The sequence below is a fragment of the Pelodiscus sinensis genome, unplaced genomic scaffold (genome assembly GCF_049634645.1).
Source record: "Pelodiscus sinensis isolate JC-2024 unplaced genomic scaffold, ASM4963464v1 ctg64, whole genome shotgun sequence".
Classification (NCBI taxonomy): domain Eukaryota; kingdom Metazoa; phylum Chordata; order Testudines; family Trionychidae; genus Pelodiscus; species Pelodiscus sinensis.
Window position 1 is genome coordinate 485,779 of NW_027466015.1, and position 13,184 is coordinate 498,962.

The window sequence follows — 13,184 nt, forward strand, 5'->3', positions numbered from 1 at the left end:
GAGTGGCTTTTCCCAGCTCACAGATTAGCTAGTAGGAACCTGCTGTTAGTACACGCAGGGCCATCTCCTCTCCTGAAGGGTGAGTGCCATCGCAGCCAGCACCAGCAAGGGGTCTCTCCTTGGAAGCCAGCAGCTCTTCAGGCAGACAGAAAACCCCTCTCAACCCTCTCCTGCCTGGCTGAGAATCTGTCCCAGGACAGAGGGGGACAAAGTTCACTCCAACCCATTTCTTACCCATTGCCAGATCAGCCACGGACCAGCCCCCAGAGAGAGCATGCAATGCCCTGCAACTCACCCCTCCTACCCTAGCCCAGCTCCACCCATCAGGCTGCCTCACCTGTTAGGTTGAGATCTCCCAGGAGGTCCAGGAGCTCCCCACCGGCAGAGGCTGGCTTGCTTGTAGGGGCAGCTGGAATGACGGGGGTTATATCACTTCCTCCCAATAAGTCCAACAAGTCATTTGCCTAATAAGGAAGCAACAAAACCCAATTACGTACTCCTCTCCCTGCTGCCTTCGCTTCCGTAGGGGAACCTGGACTGCCCTGCCCTGCCTTGCCCACAGCGTATCCAGATCTCTAACAAGCAGACCCCCGGCCTGCCTCAAGTCTGGTGCACGTAAGGGGGGGAGTTTTGAGAGACAGGAATGTTTTTTGCACAATCACGCAGGTACAGTGAGAGCACGCCAGGGATACTGGAAGGAACCTTGTACTGGTACTTCTATTTCTGACCAGAAAAATTCCAGGTACAGCCATAAAACCGTTAACCACGCACGTGGTTTTTGCAACATCCTGACTCCCTGGGTCTCACTCACCAGCGGACAGCCAGGTTGCACCAGGCAGTCAGACACGATGGAGGGATGCTCCTGGATTACTAGGGAGGAGGGGTCTGACAGGCCAGCGGCAGAGAGCAGCTCCCATTACCTGGCTGGCGGGCTGCAGCGCAGAGGGGGGAGGTTTGGTTTCCAGCACTGCCGGCTCCGTCTCTCCATTGGTCTGTACAATCTCAGTGGGGCCGTTGGTCACCTTTTCCATAACTGGCATTCTCTCGAGCAGGGCTGACCTGTAAGAAGCTGACACGGTTACACGCTGGGCCATCAACCCTGATCCCAAGCCCAAGTGCTTGAGATGGCCAAGCCGAGGTGAGGAGGGAGCCTGGCCCTACCCTTCAGCTCTATGAGAAGAGCCGAATTCTGCCATCATGCAACTGAGCTTGAGCCGAGGAAAGACTGGGGCACTCCACCCCCAGCGTAAGCCTGCGTATTGACAGTCCTACCGGGGACAGTCCTATTGCACGGCTCTCCTGCACATGAAGCTAAGTTAAAGCAAGTGAGGGCGTTTTCCTGGCAGGAATGTTATTTCCCCAGCAAAAGGCACGGCAGGAATGAGGACGAGCACCCCCGCAGCAGACTTACCCAAGTTCCAGTCCTCCCGGAGAGCTACCAGGAGACAGGCGGACCACAGAGGTTGCGTGTGTCGAGGGGGTAGTTTGGAAGACATGGAGGAAAAATGGAGGGCAGGCCCATGCAAATGCTTATCGGCTAGTGACTCCTCCCCCTCCTTGCTGCCTCTATCAGAAGGAGGTGGTGGGAGGGGAGAAGGGGGAGCTTCAAAGTGGCAGCACTGCATGGAGCCCGGGGTCTGTCGCTTTGAAATGCCTCGTGGAGCCCAGGCTCAGCTGGGGACTGAGTCCCCTGCTGGCCCCACGGTCCCTGCAGCGCTTTCGCCTCTGAAGTGTAACAACGGCCCTGGGGCTACTGCTCACTTCCAAGATGGAGACGCCCTTACTGATTAATCCAACAGTTGATGCAAATTGCATCCACTATTCAATTAGCCAATTACTGGAAATTTTACATCCCTAGTTGGGAGTCCCCCGACAGATGGCCCATGATGCTGACTGGGCTCAAACTGCCATGTGCCTCTCCAGGCTAGGAAATGAAGCGTCACATTGCCAAGGGCCCAGAGCCCCGTGGCTAAAGCTGTCCAACCCGGCACCCTGCAGGGTGCACTCAAGCCCCCACAATGCTTCAGACCCTCTTCCCACAGCCCTCTTGGCTTGAAAGCAGAACTTCCTACACCGTCGCAGGGAGCTAGCTGACCATCCTGATGCTGGCTCCATCATGTTCCCAGCGCTAAATTCCATTAGAAGCAGTTTTCCTTACTGGTTTGCCACAGAGCTCTTACGGCAGCCCAGTGGGAAGGCAGCTGGGGAACACGTGCCGGGTGGAGGAGGCTTGGATAAGACAAGCTGTTCAAATGTCGCCCACAGAAGCCCAGCTCCAGGGTGCCCAGAAGCTGGTTCTGGAGGCCCTGGCTGGCCGATGGAACTGGCTGTCTCCCACCATGGTCGTGCTCTTGTACCCAGTCTGGGTACTACAGAAAGAACTATAACTATAACTATACTTTTTTTAACTATGTATGTAACAACTATTGGTAATCTCTCTCTGTCTTTGTGAACAGGAGTTCACGAGAGAGACATTAATGCGGCCGAGGACGGTCAGGAGGAACTGGCGGGAGCCGGACCACCAACGCTCAAACGGCGCGAAAAGCCACGAGCCGTACTTCGCGCATGTGCGGTCTGGCAGACTACAGCTAGAAAAGATCTCCGATCTGCGGCGCCGGGACAAGCCCGACACCTACAGTGGAGCACCCACGGGACACTGCTCGAAGAAGAATGTCTCTTGTGGGGGCCTAAAGAGATCCACACGGGAAGCCGCCATCAGACAGCACAGGGACTCTGCTCTAGCAGACAGAGGCACACACGGGCAAGGTGAACGCAACCAAGTTCCAACATTTTTAACGAGGAGGATCATGAACCACTGAAAGCTTCCCAAGGTGCATGGTGGGTTCTTGCACGTGATGTCCTTAAACCAAGACTGGGGCGTTCCCAGGAGACATGTTTTAGCTCAAGCACAAGCTGCGGTCTTGATGCAGTCAGTGCATGCTGGTCTCTGGCCCGCGTTAGGCAGGTCAGACTCGACCAAGAGGCCCGGCTCATCTCACTCACCTCATGTGGTCATACTTCTTGAAAAGTGCATTGTACTCCACCGCTCTCTGCTGCAGCTCCACATCAATGCTGCTGCCATAGATGGACACAACCTTCTTAATGCGGCTGAGGGGCAAGAAACCAACCATGAGACCAACAGGCACCGAGCCAGGCACCACCGGGGTTCAGAGTGCTCCAGCAGGGGCAGCGTTGGTTCTAATTCACTCTCCTGGTAGCTATACAGGCCTGTGCTGCTGGGTGTAAGCCAAGAGCCCAGCCCCTGCACGGAGCAAGGCTGCTCATTCCCTCTGAACACGGACAGAGGCTCTTGGCAGACGTACGAGGATTCGCTTCCTCAATAGGACGTTTTCAAGTGAAGTCACACGGCCCCCACAAAGACAAGGAGCACAGACCATAACCGACAGGGAGCGCGCCACACGGCAGCCTTCAGACACACACGCAAGGCAGGGTCCAGAGCCGAAGCAAGAGGAAAACCCCTTACGGTCCCTCCCTCTGGCCCCGGTCACATGCCTCCCGGCCGCCCCGTGCCGTGCCAGCACCCAAGACACTCACTTGACAGTGCAGGTGAACCTTGTGGAAAGCTTCATGATGGCAGTGAGAGCGTAGCCTCGTGTAACTGACGCAGACATGTTGGAGATCAGGACGCTCTCCAAAATATCCAGCACTTCCTCCTCCGTTACCTGAGCAAAGCAGGGCAACAGGGCTGCTATCAGCGGGGAGAGATGGGCTCTGCTGCTCCACCTCCTGGAACTCTCCCAAGCCATCAGCGCGCTCCGCTCCTACCTCCCTGCGGGGGAGACAGGCCGGCAGGCCCGGCGAGGGGCAGCCAGCCTGGCTTTGTGCTTACAGGGTTTGCAGCGCCTGGGCCAGGCATGCAGAGCACTGGGTGGGCACGGAGAAATTCACTGAACGACAATCCGCAATACCCTGCTTTGCCCCGCCCCCGGGAAAAGGAGCATTAGCCGTGCAACGCACAGCCCCTGCCAGCTTCGCCCTCCCGCCCTACGGCGACGCCAATACGTGACCCTTCGCCCCCCTGCTCCCGGCCCCAGAGCACCCCCCCCACGGCCCTTCGACCCGCTGCTCCCGGCCCCAGAGCACCCCCTGCCCCACGGCCCTTCGACCCGCTGCTCCCGGCCCCAGAGCACCCCCTGCCCCACGGCCCTTCGACCCGCTGCTCCCGGCCCCAGAGCACCCCCTGCCCCACGGCCCTTCGACCCGCTGCTCCCGGCCCCAGAGCACCCCCTGCCCCACGGCCCTTCGACCCGCTGCTCCCGGCCCCAGAGCACCCCCTGCCCCACGGCCCTTCGACCCGCTGCTCCCGGCCCCAGAGCACCCCCTGCCCCACGGCCCTTCGACCCGCTGCTCCCGGCCCCAGAGCACCCCCCCCATGGCCCTTCGCCCCCCTGCTCCCAACCCCAGAGCACCCCCCCCATGGCCCTTCGACCCGCTGCTCCCGGCCCCAGAGCACCCCCCCCACGGCCCTTCGACCCGCTGCTCCTGGCCCCAGAGCACCCCTCCCACGACCCTTCGCCCCCCCTGCTCCCGGCCCCAGAGCACCCCCCCCATGGCCCTTTGACCCGCTGCTCCCGGCCCCAGAGCGCACCTCCCCCCCCACGGCCCTTCGCCCCGCTGCTCCCAGCCCCAGAGCACCCCCCCCACGACCCTTTGCCCCGCGCCCCGCTGCTCCCAGCCCCAGAGAACACCCCCACGGCCCTTCGCCCCGTCCCACACTGTACCTGAACCGGCTCCTCCTCTTCACACTGACCAGATATCAAGAGGTCTCCATATTCTCCCATACACCAAGAGGCCACCTGCACCAGGGGCTGCTATGGGAAGAGAAGGTTAGACCTGTCAGGGCACACCAAGCCACGGCCCAGCAGCGTCCAACCCAGCTCACGCGGTACACAGCAGGGCTGGCCGGTGCACTCCCGGGGGGAGCCTGCTACGGTCCCAGAGGGCACTGGTCCACATCAAGGTAACAGGCATAATTAGGGCCACTCCTGTCCTCACGGGACGGAGAACTGGCCCCCGGGGGGTTTTCAATGGCCATTGCCAAGCCTTGGGCTTCCTTGGGACGCGGTCACTCATGGTGGCTCGCGAACAGGGACATTAGGGGCATTCGCCATTAGCTTTCCCACACGCTTACTACATGGCGGTGGGCTAGACAGTACCTGGGAGTAATCCCCCAGGATGGCTTTGTAGAGTCTCTGCACCGTGTAGGCATGCATCTCCACGCTGTTTGTTATCAGCTGGATCAGGTTGGGGACAGCATCATCTCGAACGTAACTTCCTGCCTGCAAGAGAAGTCCCATTCCAAGAAACACGCAGGAGGCGTTGGGTTTCAGCCACACCCTCTCCCAACACGCTCCAGCCACCAGTGCAGCTCAAAGGGTAAAGAATTGGCCAGGAGTCAAAACCAGCTGTGCAACATCCTGACGAGCTACTCGGTGGGCGCGTCCCAGTGCGCAGTCCTTACGGCAGCATGCGGCGCCCCGGCACTGCATGCCCCACTGGCCCGGGTGTGAACAGTGTAGACGGCAAGGCATTGCTAGGGCGACAGAGCCTGAGCCCATACTCTACACGCCTCCCGACGTGGCCAGGCAGCACCTCTGCTGGCAACACTGCAAAAAGCAGCAAGCTCATTCCCACTGCATCCTGCAGACGTGCTTTCCCCAGCCTCCCCGTGCCAGACCCTGTCACTGCTGAAGGTACCCGCACACCGGCGTAGACACAGCCTGCTTTTCACTGCAGGGCTTAGCTCTACATACCCCATGTGCACTGCAGACATCTATGGCTGATGGTGAAGACACACAGCCAAGGATTAGGAGACAGTCATTCAGCTTCTCTCCCTGCTCCCCCAGACACCAAGCTACTCCCCGATGAGCCAGAAAACCCTCAGGTCCAGAGGTCCTGGTCACAACACACAGCCCAAAGTACTCCGATTCCCTGCTTCCCACAGGAGCCAAGCAGAACACTGGTCACTGCCATCGCATCACTCCCTGCACGAATGGCTTGGGAAGCACAAGCTAAGGCTGCTGTTTATTAGCAAAAATGCGCCTTGTCCTGTCTCTTATGGCTCCTTCATCCGCCTCCCCTGACTTGGCAAATCCAGACTGAGCTTTGGAGGACGAACTGATTTTCTGTTCGGCATTTGCATGGCTTAGGGCTCCGTTCCCCAAGGAGAAGCAGAGGATGGAACGAGAGAAGTTGGCCCCGCTTCTCGTGGCAGCTCTCAGCACCAAGGCCGTTGATTCTCTCAGAGCTCACACAGCTGTTCCTTCACCAGAGATCCCAGGCCCATGTAAACAGGGAGGTGGCAAAGTTGCAGATGATACCAAACTGCTCAAGATAGTTAAGACCAAAGCAGCCTGTGAAAAGCTTCAAAAAGATCTCACCAAGCTAAGTGACTGGGCAACAAAATGGCAAACGAAATTGAATGTTGATAAATGTAGAGTAATGCACATTGGAAAACATAATCCCAACTGTACATCCAATATGATGGGGACTAATTTGGCTACAAGTGCTCAAGCGCGAGATCTTGGAGTCACTGTGGACAGTTCTCTGAAAACATCCACTCAGTGCGCAGCGGCCGTCAAAAAGCAAATAGAATGTTAGAAATCACTGAAAAAAGGGATAGAGAATAAGACCCAGAATATCTTACTGCCTCTATATAAAACCATGGTACAACCACATCTGAATACTGCGTGCAGATGTGGTCGCCTGATCTCAAGAAAGCTATATTAACATCGGAAAAGGTTCAGAAAAGGGCAACTAAAATGATTAGAGGTTTGGAATGGGTCCCATTTGAAGAGTGTTAAAAAGACTGGGACTTTTCAGCTTAGAAAAGAGGAAACTAAGGGGGGATATGATAGACGTCTATAAAATCATGACTGGTGTGGAAAAAGCGAAAAAGGAAAAGTTATTATTCCCACAATGTAAGAATTAGGGGTCACCAAATGAAATTAATAGGCAGCAGGTTTAAAACAAACAAAAAAAGTTTTCCTTCACTCAGCGCACAGTCAACCTGTGGAACTCCTTGCCAGAAGATGCGATGAAGGCTAGGATTTGAACAGGGTTCAAAAAAGACCTAGATAGATTCACGGAGGTTAGGTCCATCAATGGCTATTAGCAGGGCTCACCGAGCAGATCGCTCTGTGCCGGCTCTTCCATGGTGTAATCTACTCGCCACAGGCAAGTAGGTTACACTATTTGTCGAGCCCTGGCTATTAGCCAGGCCGGCTAGGAATGGCGTCTGGAGGTGGGTGACAGGGGAGGGATCACGAGGATTACCCAGCGCTGGCCTTTACCACGAGGCAAACTGAGGCAGCCACCTCAGATGCCAGACTGTGGGAGGGGAGGGCGCCACTAGCATCCAGAGTGTAGAAAATTGTGTCTGCTGCTGGTGCATCTGTATTCTCTCTGCTCCAGATGCACAGAGATGGGGAGGGCTGTGCTGGAGGAAGGAGGGCACGAGAGACATAACAGGCAGGCAGGAGAAAAGGGGCTTGGGGGCGTCATTTGAGCTCCCCGCCTCAGGTGCCAAAATGCTGTGGGCCAGCACTGGGATTACCTGTTGTGTCCCCTCCCTCTGGGCATCTGGCATTGGCCACTCTGGGCCGACAGGACACTGGGGTGGTTGGACCTTTGGTCTGACCCAGTCTGGCCGTACTCATGTTCTTTCCCACATTATGACAGCAGAAAAGGGAACTGAGGCCTCCAGAAACAGGTCTGAAAGGCTGAGGGCACCGGCATAAAGCAGCATGCGATTCCTGGGCACAGGAGGCAGCGTTTGCTCTCTCGCTCACAGCCAGAGTGGTGTCAGAGTCTGTGGCGTCTGGGAGGAAGGACACGTTCTGCCGGAGCTGCACCTCCTGTCTGGGGCCTTGGCATCAAGAACCAAGCCAAAAGGCTGACCAAGGACAACGAAGTCTACAGGCTCTGGCTAAGCCGCCCGCGGCTCCACCAGCAAGCAGATCGGCATTTGGCCAAAAAGAAAACCCAAGAGCTTCAGGTAGACGATGGGCCCCACCCCGCTGGGAGGTGCTGCCCAATGCGAGCAGACCGATGCACTCTCTCTGCTCAGGCTCCTAGTGCAGCGCTTCCCAACCTGTCACGCCGCAGACCGGCAAGCTGACTTAGCCGTCGGCAGACCAGCGCTGAAATATTTGCATATTCATTGTGGTCATTTTAACCCATGGCATAGGAGGCAAATCAAAGGGGGGACGTGACGGTTAGCCAAACCTTGAAAACCTGCTGCCCCCGCACATTTTAAAAAGCTATCAAATAGTTGCCCGTACTTGTTACCGAGCATTTGCCAGGCCGAACCTTTAGCCTCAACTGCACCAGAATGACAACGGCAGAAGTTAACAGGCCGGGCAGCACTGGCACACTCGCACTTTCCTGTGCACTGAACAACGCATAATAACCCTGGGTGTGCCCCGGGCTGGGAGCAGCTAAAGGCCAGGGGGAGGGAGAAGAACGGGTCGAAAGGGCAGCTACCCATCATGCTAGGCCCCGCCGGCCAGGGCAGCTGCGCTCCATGCAACATGTGGGGCCACGCTCCACGGGGCGCTTGGCCCCCCCAGGGCAGCCACACTCCACGCAGCGCTTGCCCCTCCCCCGGGAAGCCATGCGCCGCACGGCCCAGCCCACCGGAGCCGCCGCGCTCCACACAGGCCCGCCGTATAGCGGCAACCAGAGCTAGAACTGTGCCCCAGCAGGGACAGCCTCACCTGCATCGCCCAGCTGCCTGCTGCCGGGTAAGTGGGCGGGAAGGGAACGCCCTGGGGAAGGCCAGTGGGAGGGCTACAGAAAAGCGGGGGGCGTGGCCCTGCCGAGAGGGGCTTGTGGACCCGCGGTTGGGAACCGCTGACCTAGCGCACTGTGAACAGTCAGCATGGATGCTGCAACGCGGGCAGTAGCCACCCGAGTACAGCCCATCCGTGCGTGGGTGACTAGCCCATGTCCGCCTGTGCCGGAACAGTCACACTACGATTTCACTGTGTGGCATCAGCAGAGCTCCCGTGTGTCTGTCTTCCTGGGCTGGGAGCCACTCTCTGCTGCAGCACAGACGCCCTTCAGCAGCCCCAGGCCAGCGCACAGAGAGCGCCGTCTTGTGCCATCCCCATGGCAAGGCCGCAGGACTCACGAGGAACCGCAGCAGGCCGCTCGCACAGGAGAGCGAGTCTCTGCCCCACGAAGGAAGCTGCTCTTCTCCACACCGGGATGCAGCGCGTTTCTCAGGCACAGTGTCTCAAACCTCAGTTCCAGCACTTATCTGTCAGCCTTTCCCACAGCTCTGCCAGGCCTCCCTCCACGCTGCCCATTTCACATGGCATCTGCTCCCTGCCCTCATCGGCAAGGTCTTCCTCTAATGCCACCTCAGCAGTGACGGCAGAACTAATTCCACAAGAACGGCAGGAGTATCCATTTGTGCTGTCCCCCAGCCCCCCAATCCTTCACAGGTCACTTGGCTTATGGTCTCTCCCCTGAAGACCCCTCACTTGTGCTGCACACAGCATAAGGAGGCCTGAACTTTCCTGGGGGGCTACTGGCATTAGCGTTTAAAATAGTAGGACACCATTCCATCAGGGCTCCTTGCATTCCCTTCTGAAATCTTAAACACGCCCTAAACCCTTTCCAGTTCTCGCTTCAGGAAACGCTGCCGTCCCAGGCTGCTTGTCGTACAGGTACTAGGGCTGTAACCGATAACTGGTAAGAAAAGGCTCATAAGCTAATGCTACAGACACACACACTCCCCTCCCCCAATCAATGTTTTAGCAGCCTGGCTCAGTCCCAGCTTGCACCGGGTCCGGGACCTTCCCCCGCTGGGGCTCTGCATTGGAAGTGTATGAGGAGCAGGCAGCCTGGCTCCGTTCTGGCTCGTGCTGGGTCCAGGAGTTCCAACTCCCCTCACCCCCGGGCAGGGCTGCTGACACCCCGTGCTGCTCTGTATCAGAGGCAGCAGCGCAGGGCAACAGGCAGCCGGTCCACTAGGGGAGCTGGTTTTTACACTGGCTCCCCCCTGGCCCAGCTCCCTCCTGGCCCCCTGTGCTGCTGCCTCTGATAGAGACGCAGCAGCACGGAGTGGCAGGGGTCTCCCCAGGAGTGGGGCTGGAGCGCACTGGCTGCCGGCCCCGGGGACCACAGAATAGTCGAGTAACCAATACAAATTCAGGAGGTCAATCAACTATCCAATTAACTGCTATTTAACTGCTATCCCCAACGCATACAGTGCTGTGTTTTAGAGTCCACGGTCTGCAGTCAATACAGCCACGGTGCAGAGTGGCTCATGGGTCTAAACTGCTGCAGGACTAGCCACTGCATGAAGTTACAGCAAGCTCTTCATAGGTTCTCGGGCTAGGCACCACTTACCGTTGTTAAGACTCGCATAATTGTGTCTATGTGCCAGCGCTTGGACGGGGCATATCTGAGAAAATAATGGAGGAAAAAAGTCAGATGAGTGACTAGTCCAGACACTAACCACCAGCAGAAAACCTGGCACGAGTATGAAAGACTCTTCTTCCTTCCCCTCCTGGAGTCCTCTCTCATTTGCTGGGAAATTGTATATACAGGCCCCCCCCTTTACAACGGCCCGATTTACAATCCCTCCGTACTTCCGGCCTTTTTTCCGTAAGTGCGAAAGGGGCCGAAATCCCCCGACTTACGTCCTCGGCCCCGCATTTACAACAGCATACGCTGCCTGTCGGAAATGCGGGCTCGAGTTACAAGGCCCTCGACTTGCGACGCTATCCCCAGAGCCAATCATGTCACAAGTCGGTGCAGCCTGTAGATTCAGGTTTTCAATAGGTCAGCTTTAAGTGACCAGGTTTCGTACGGAGGAAAGCGATACTCTGCAGGACAGGACAGTGAAGCCAGTCTTCCAATTACCAGGTCACAGCAGTAACGAGATCACTTTGTTTAGCAATTTAATGAAAAAAAGACTGAACTCTGCGTCATTCCAAGTAGCAGGGGCCAGCCCACTGGTTCTGTTTAAGGTGGTTTTCAGTAATCAAGTGCCTACAAACAGAACTTCCCATCCAACTGTCAGCGTTGCACCATCCCATCTCTCAGGACAGGTCTAGCACCAGACGCCACTAGGGCCGATTGGCAAAGGGAAGAAATGGCCAGCAGTGGTCCCCAGTCTCACTGCTTCTCACAAGGCAGGGAGAAAGACCCAAATGCCCAGCCACACTTACTTCTCTGCTGCAAGAAATATTCCAGAGGCACAATCTGCCTTGAACTCTGGCTCACAGGAATCCAGGAAATACAGCAGTTCCTTCATCATTCCACGGATGTTGTTCCCATTCACTAGGGCAAAGCTCAGTTCCATTGCGCGCCTAGAACAAGACAGAGTGCTAATAAGCCATCTCTAGCAAAGAAAACACATGAGCACAGGCTGCCCACCCGCCCAAACCCCTCCATTTCTTGCTGTCTCACCTATCAGTAAGGGCGGCAGCAGCCATCTTGATTAACCTGCTTTCCCCACTTACAGGCAGAGGAACTGGGGAACAAAAACCAACTGAAGCGGGGGGAGGGAAAGGCAAGTTCTCCAGCATTTTCATGGAAGTCTCTAACTAGCCTAACGAAATAGAACACCTTTCAGCAGCAAGTGTCCAGCTGAGATTTTTCTGACCCTCCAGCTATTGGTCACTCCCTTGCAGAATTAGACTGACATAACAGCACGATGGGAATGCAACCCAGGCCACAAAAGGCTACAGTTGTTTCGATGAAGGCCAGAAGGGTATGATGATCATTAGCCTGATTGCCATATAGTACAGGGCAGAAACCCAAAGGGTCTGGCCAAGCTAAGCTTAAAGACTTGAATGGACGGAGAATCCACCACATCCTGGGTAAGTTGTTTCACTTGTAAACCACCCGCATGGTTAAAAACCAGTCTGAACGTGTTCCGCTTCAGTTTCCAATCACTGCGTCTCATTGCATCTGCTAGATGAGACAGCCCTCTCCTCTTCTCCGCATTGGTGCTTGCACACAGTGATCAAGTCACCTCTGGCCCTTCTCTTGAATACACTAAATTGATGGAACACCTTTCGTCTCACTGTAACACAGGTTTGCGAATCTCTTCCAGTTAGTCAACACCTTTCTGAACCCTGGACACCAGGACTGGACATGATGTTCCAGTTATAAGCTGTGAAAAACATTTGAGACCATAATGCCTTCTTTTCAGTGTTCCCCTGTCCAGATGCCTACGGGCTGCATTAGCCCTCAGCCACAAGTCCCGCTGGCTTCCACCATGACCCTTAAGTCCTTTCAGAGTCACTGCGTTCCAAACCACAGAACAGGGGCTGAGACTAAGTCCTTGGTTCCCAGATCTATTCCCTTGTATTTGGCTGCATTCACACACACATTGGTCACTTGAGCCCAGCTCAGTTTTTCCAAGCAACTCATATTATTCTACGAAACTGAGCTACCATTTTCCATTCCACCAATCTGTCATCTGCCCCACATGGGAAATGACTATTTTCTCTTTCAGTTCTTGAATACAGATGCTGAATATCACGAGCCACAGACTCTCAAAGAGGAGGAAACATCATCACTTACTAAGTTACTTTGAGAACTTTGCTTTATGTGTTCCACATGACAAACTGAGTGCTCATTTTGTAAAATCACAATGTTGTGAGGGACCAAGTTAAATGTCTCACTGCAGTCTGAGTTTGTCTGCACTACGCATTTTTTTAGCGACATGGCGATGTCAAATTAGCCAAGTTGCTACAAGCCAGGCAGTGGAACCACTGTTTGCCAGTTCTTCTGCTGACAAAATACTTCTGCCCCAAAAGTGCTCCTGCTGGCAATGCGCTATTCACACTGGCACTTGCCACAGCAAAACTTGTCTTTTGGGTGAGTTTGGGTTTTTTTTAACATCTCCGAAGGAACTAAAGCTGTGTCATTCAATTGCCAGTGTAGACATGGCCTAAGGAACAGCCTATGTAGTTCCCTATCTCAAAAATAGTAATATTTTCAGTGAAATCAAGTTGAACTGTGCTACCATCCTTTAGTTCTTAACCGCTTATGCTCAGTATCTCCATTTTTTAAAATTCTATCTGGAACCAATGTGGAATGAACTAGCTTTTTGTTACCAAAGTCATCCGCTGGCCCTTTTTAAGAATTGGTACATTCACTTTTTCCCAGTTACTTGGCATTTCCACAGTATTCCAAGA

At 55.5% G+C, this 13,184-nt stretch overlaps 1 protein-coding gene across 2 annotated transcripts in view; it reads right to left on the bottom strand.

The window, feature by feature from the left end:
- The window catches only part of AP1G1 (adaptor related protein complex 1 subunit gamma 1), a 91,912-nt gene that overhangs the window by 13,426 nt on the left and 65,302 nt on the right, over positions 1–13,184 (bottom strand). For both annotated transcript variants that reach the window (XM_075918210.1, XM_075918211.1), the window contains 8 exons: positions 11,205–11,345; positions 10,381–10,435; positions 5,178–5,300; positions 4,743–4,832; positions 3,556–3,683; positions 3,004–3,108; positions 921–1,059; positions 338–464 (listed from right to left, as the gene is read on the bottom strand). In XM_075918210.1, the coding sequence (XP_075774325.1) occupies positions 338–464; positions 921–1,059; positions 3,004–3,108; positions 3,556–3,683; positions 4,743–4,832; positions 5,178–5,300; positions 10,381–10,435; positions 11,205–11,345 (908 nt within the window). The remainder of the gene's footprint in view (positions 1–337; positions 465–920; positions 1,060–3,003; positions 3,109–3,555; positions 3,684–4,742; positions 4,833–5,177; positions 5,301–10,380; positions 10,436–11,204; positions 11,346–13,184) is intronic.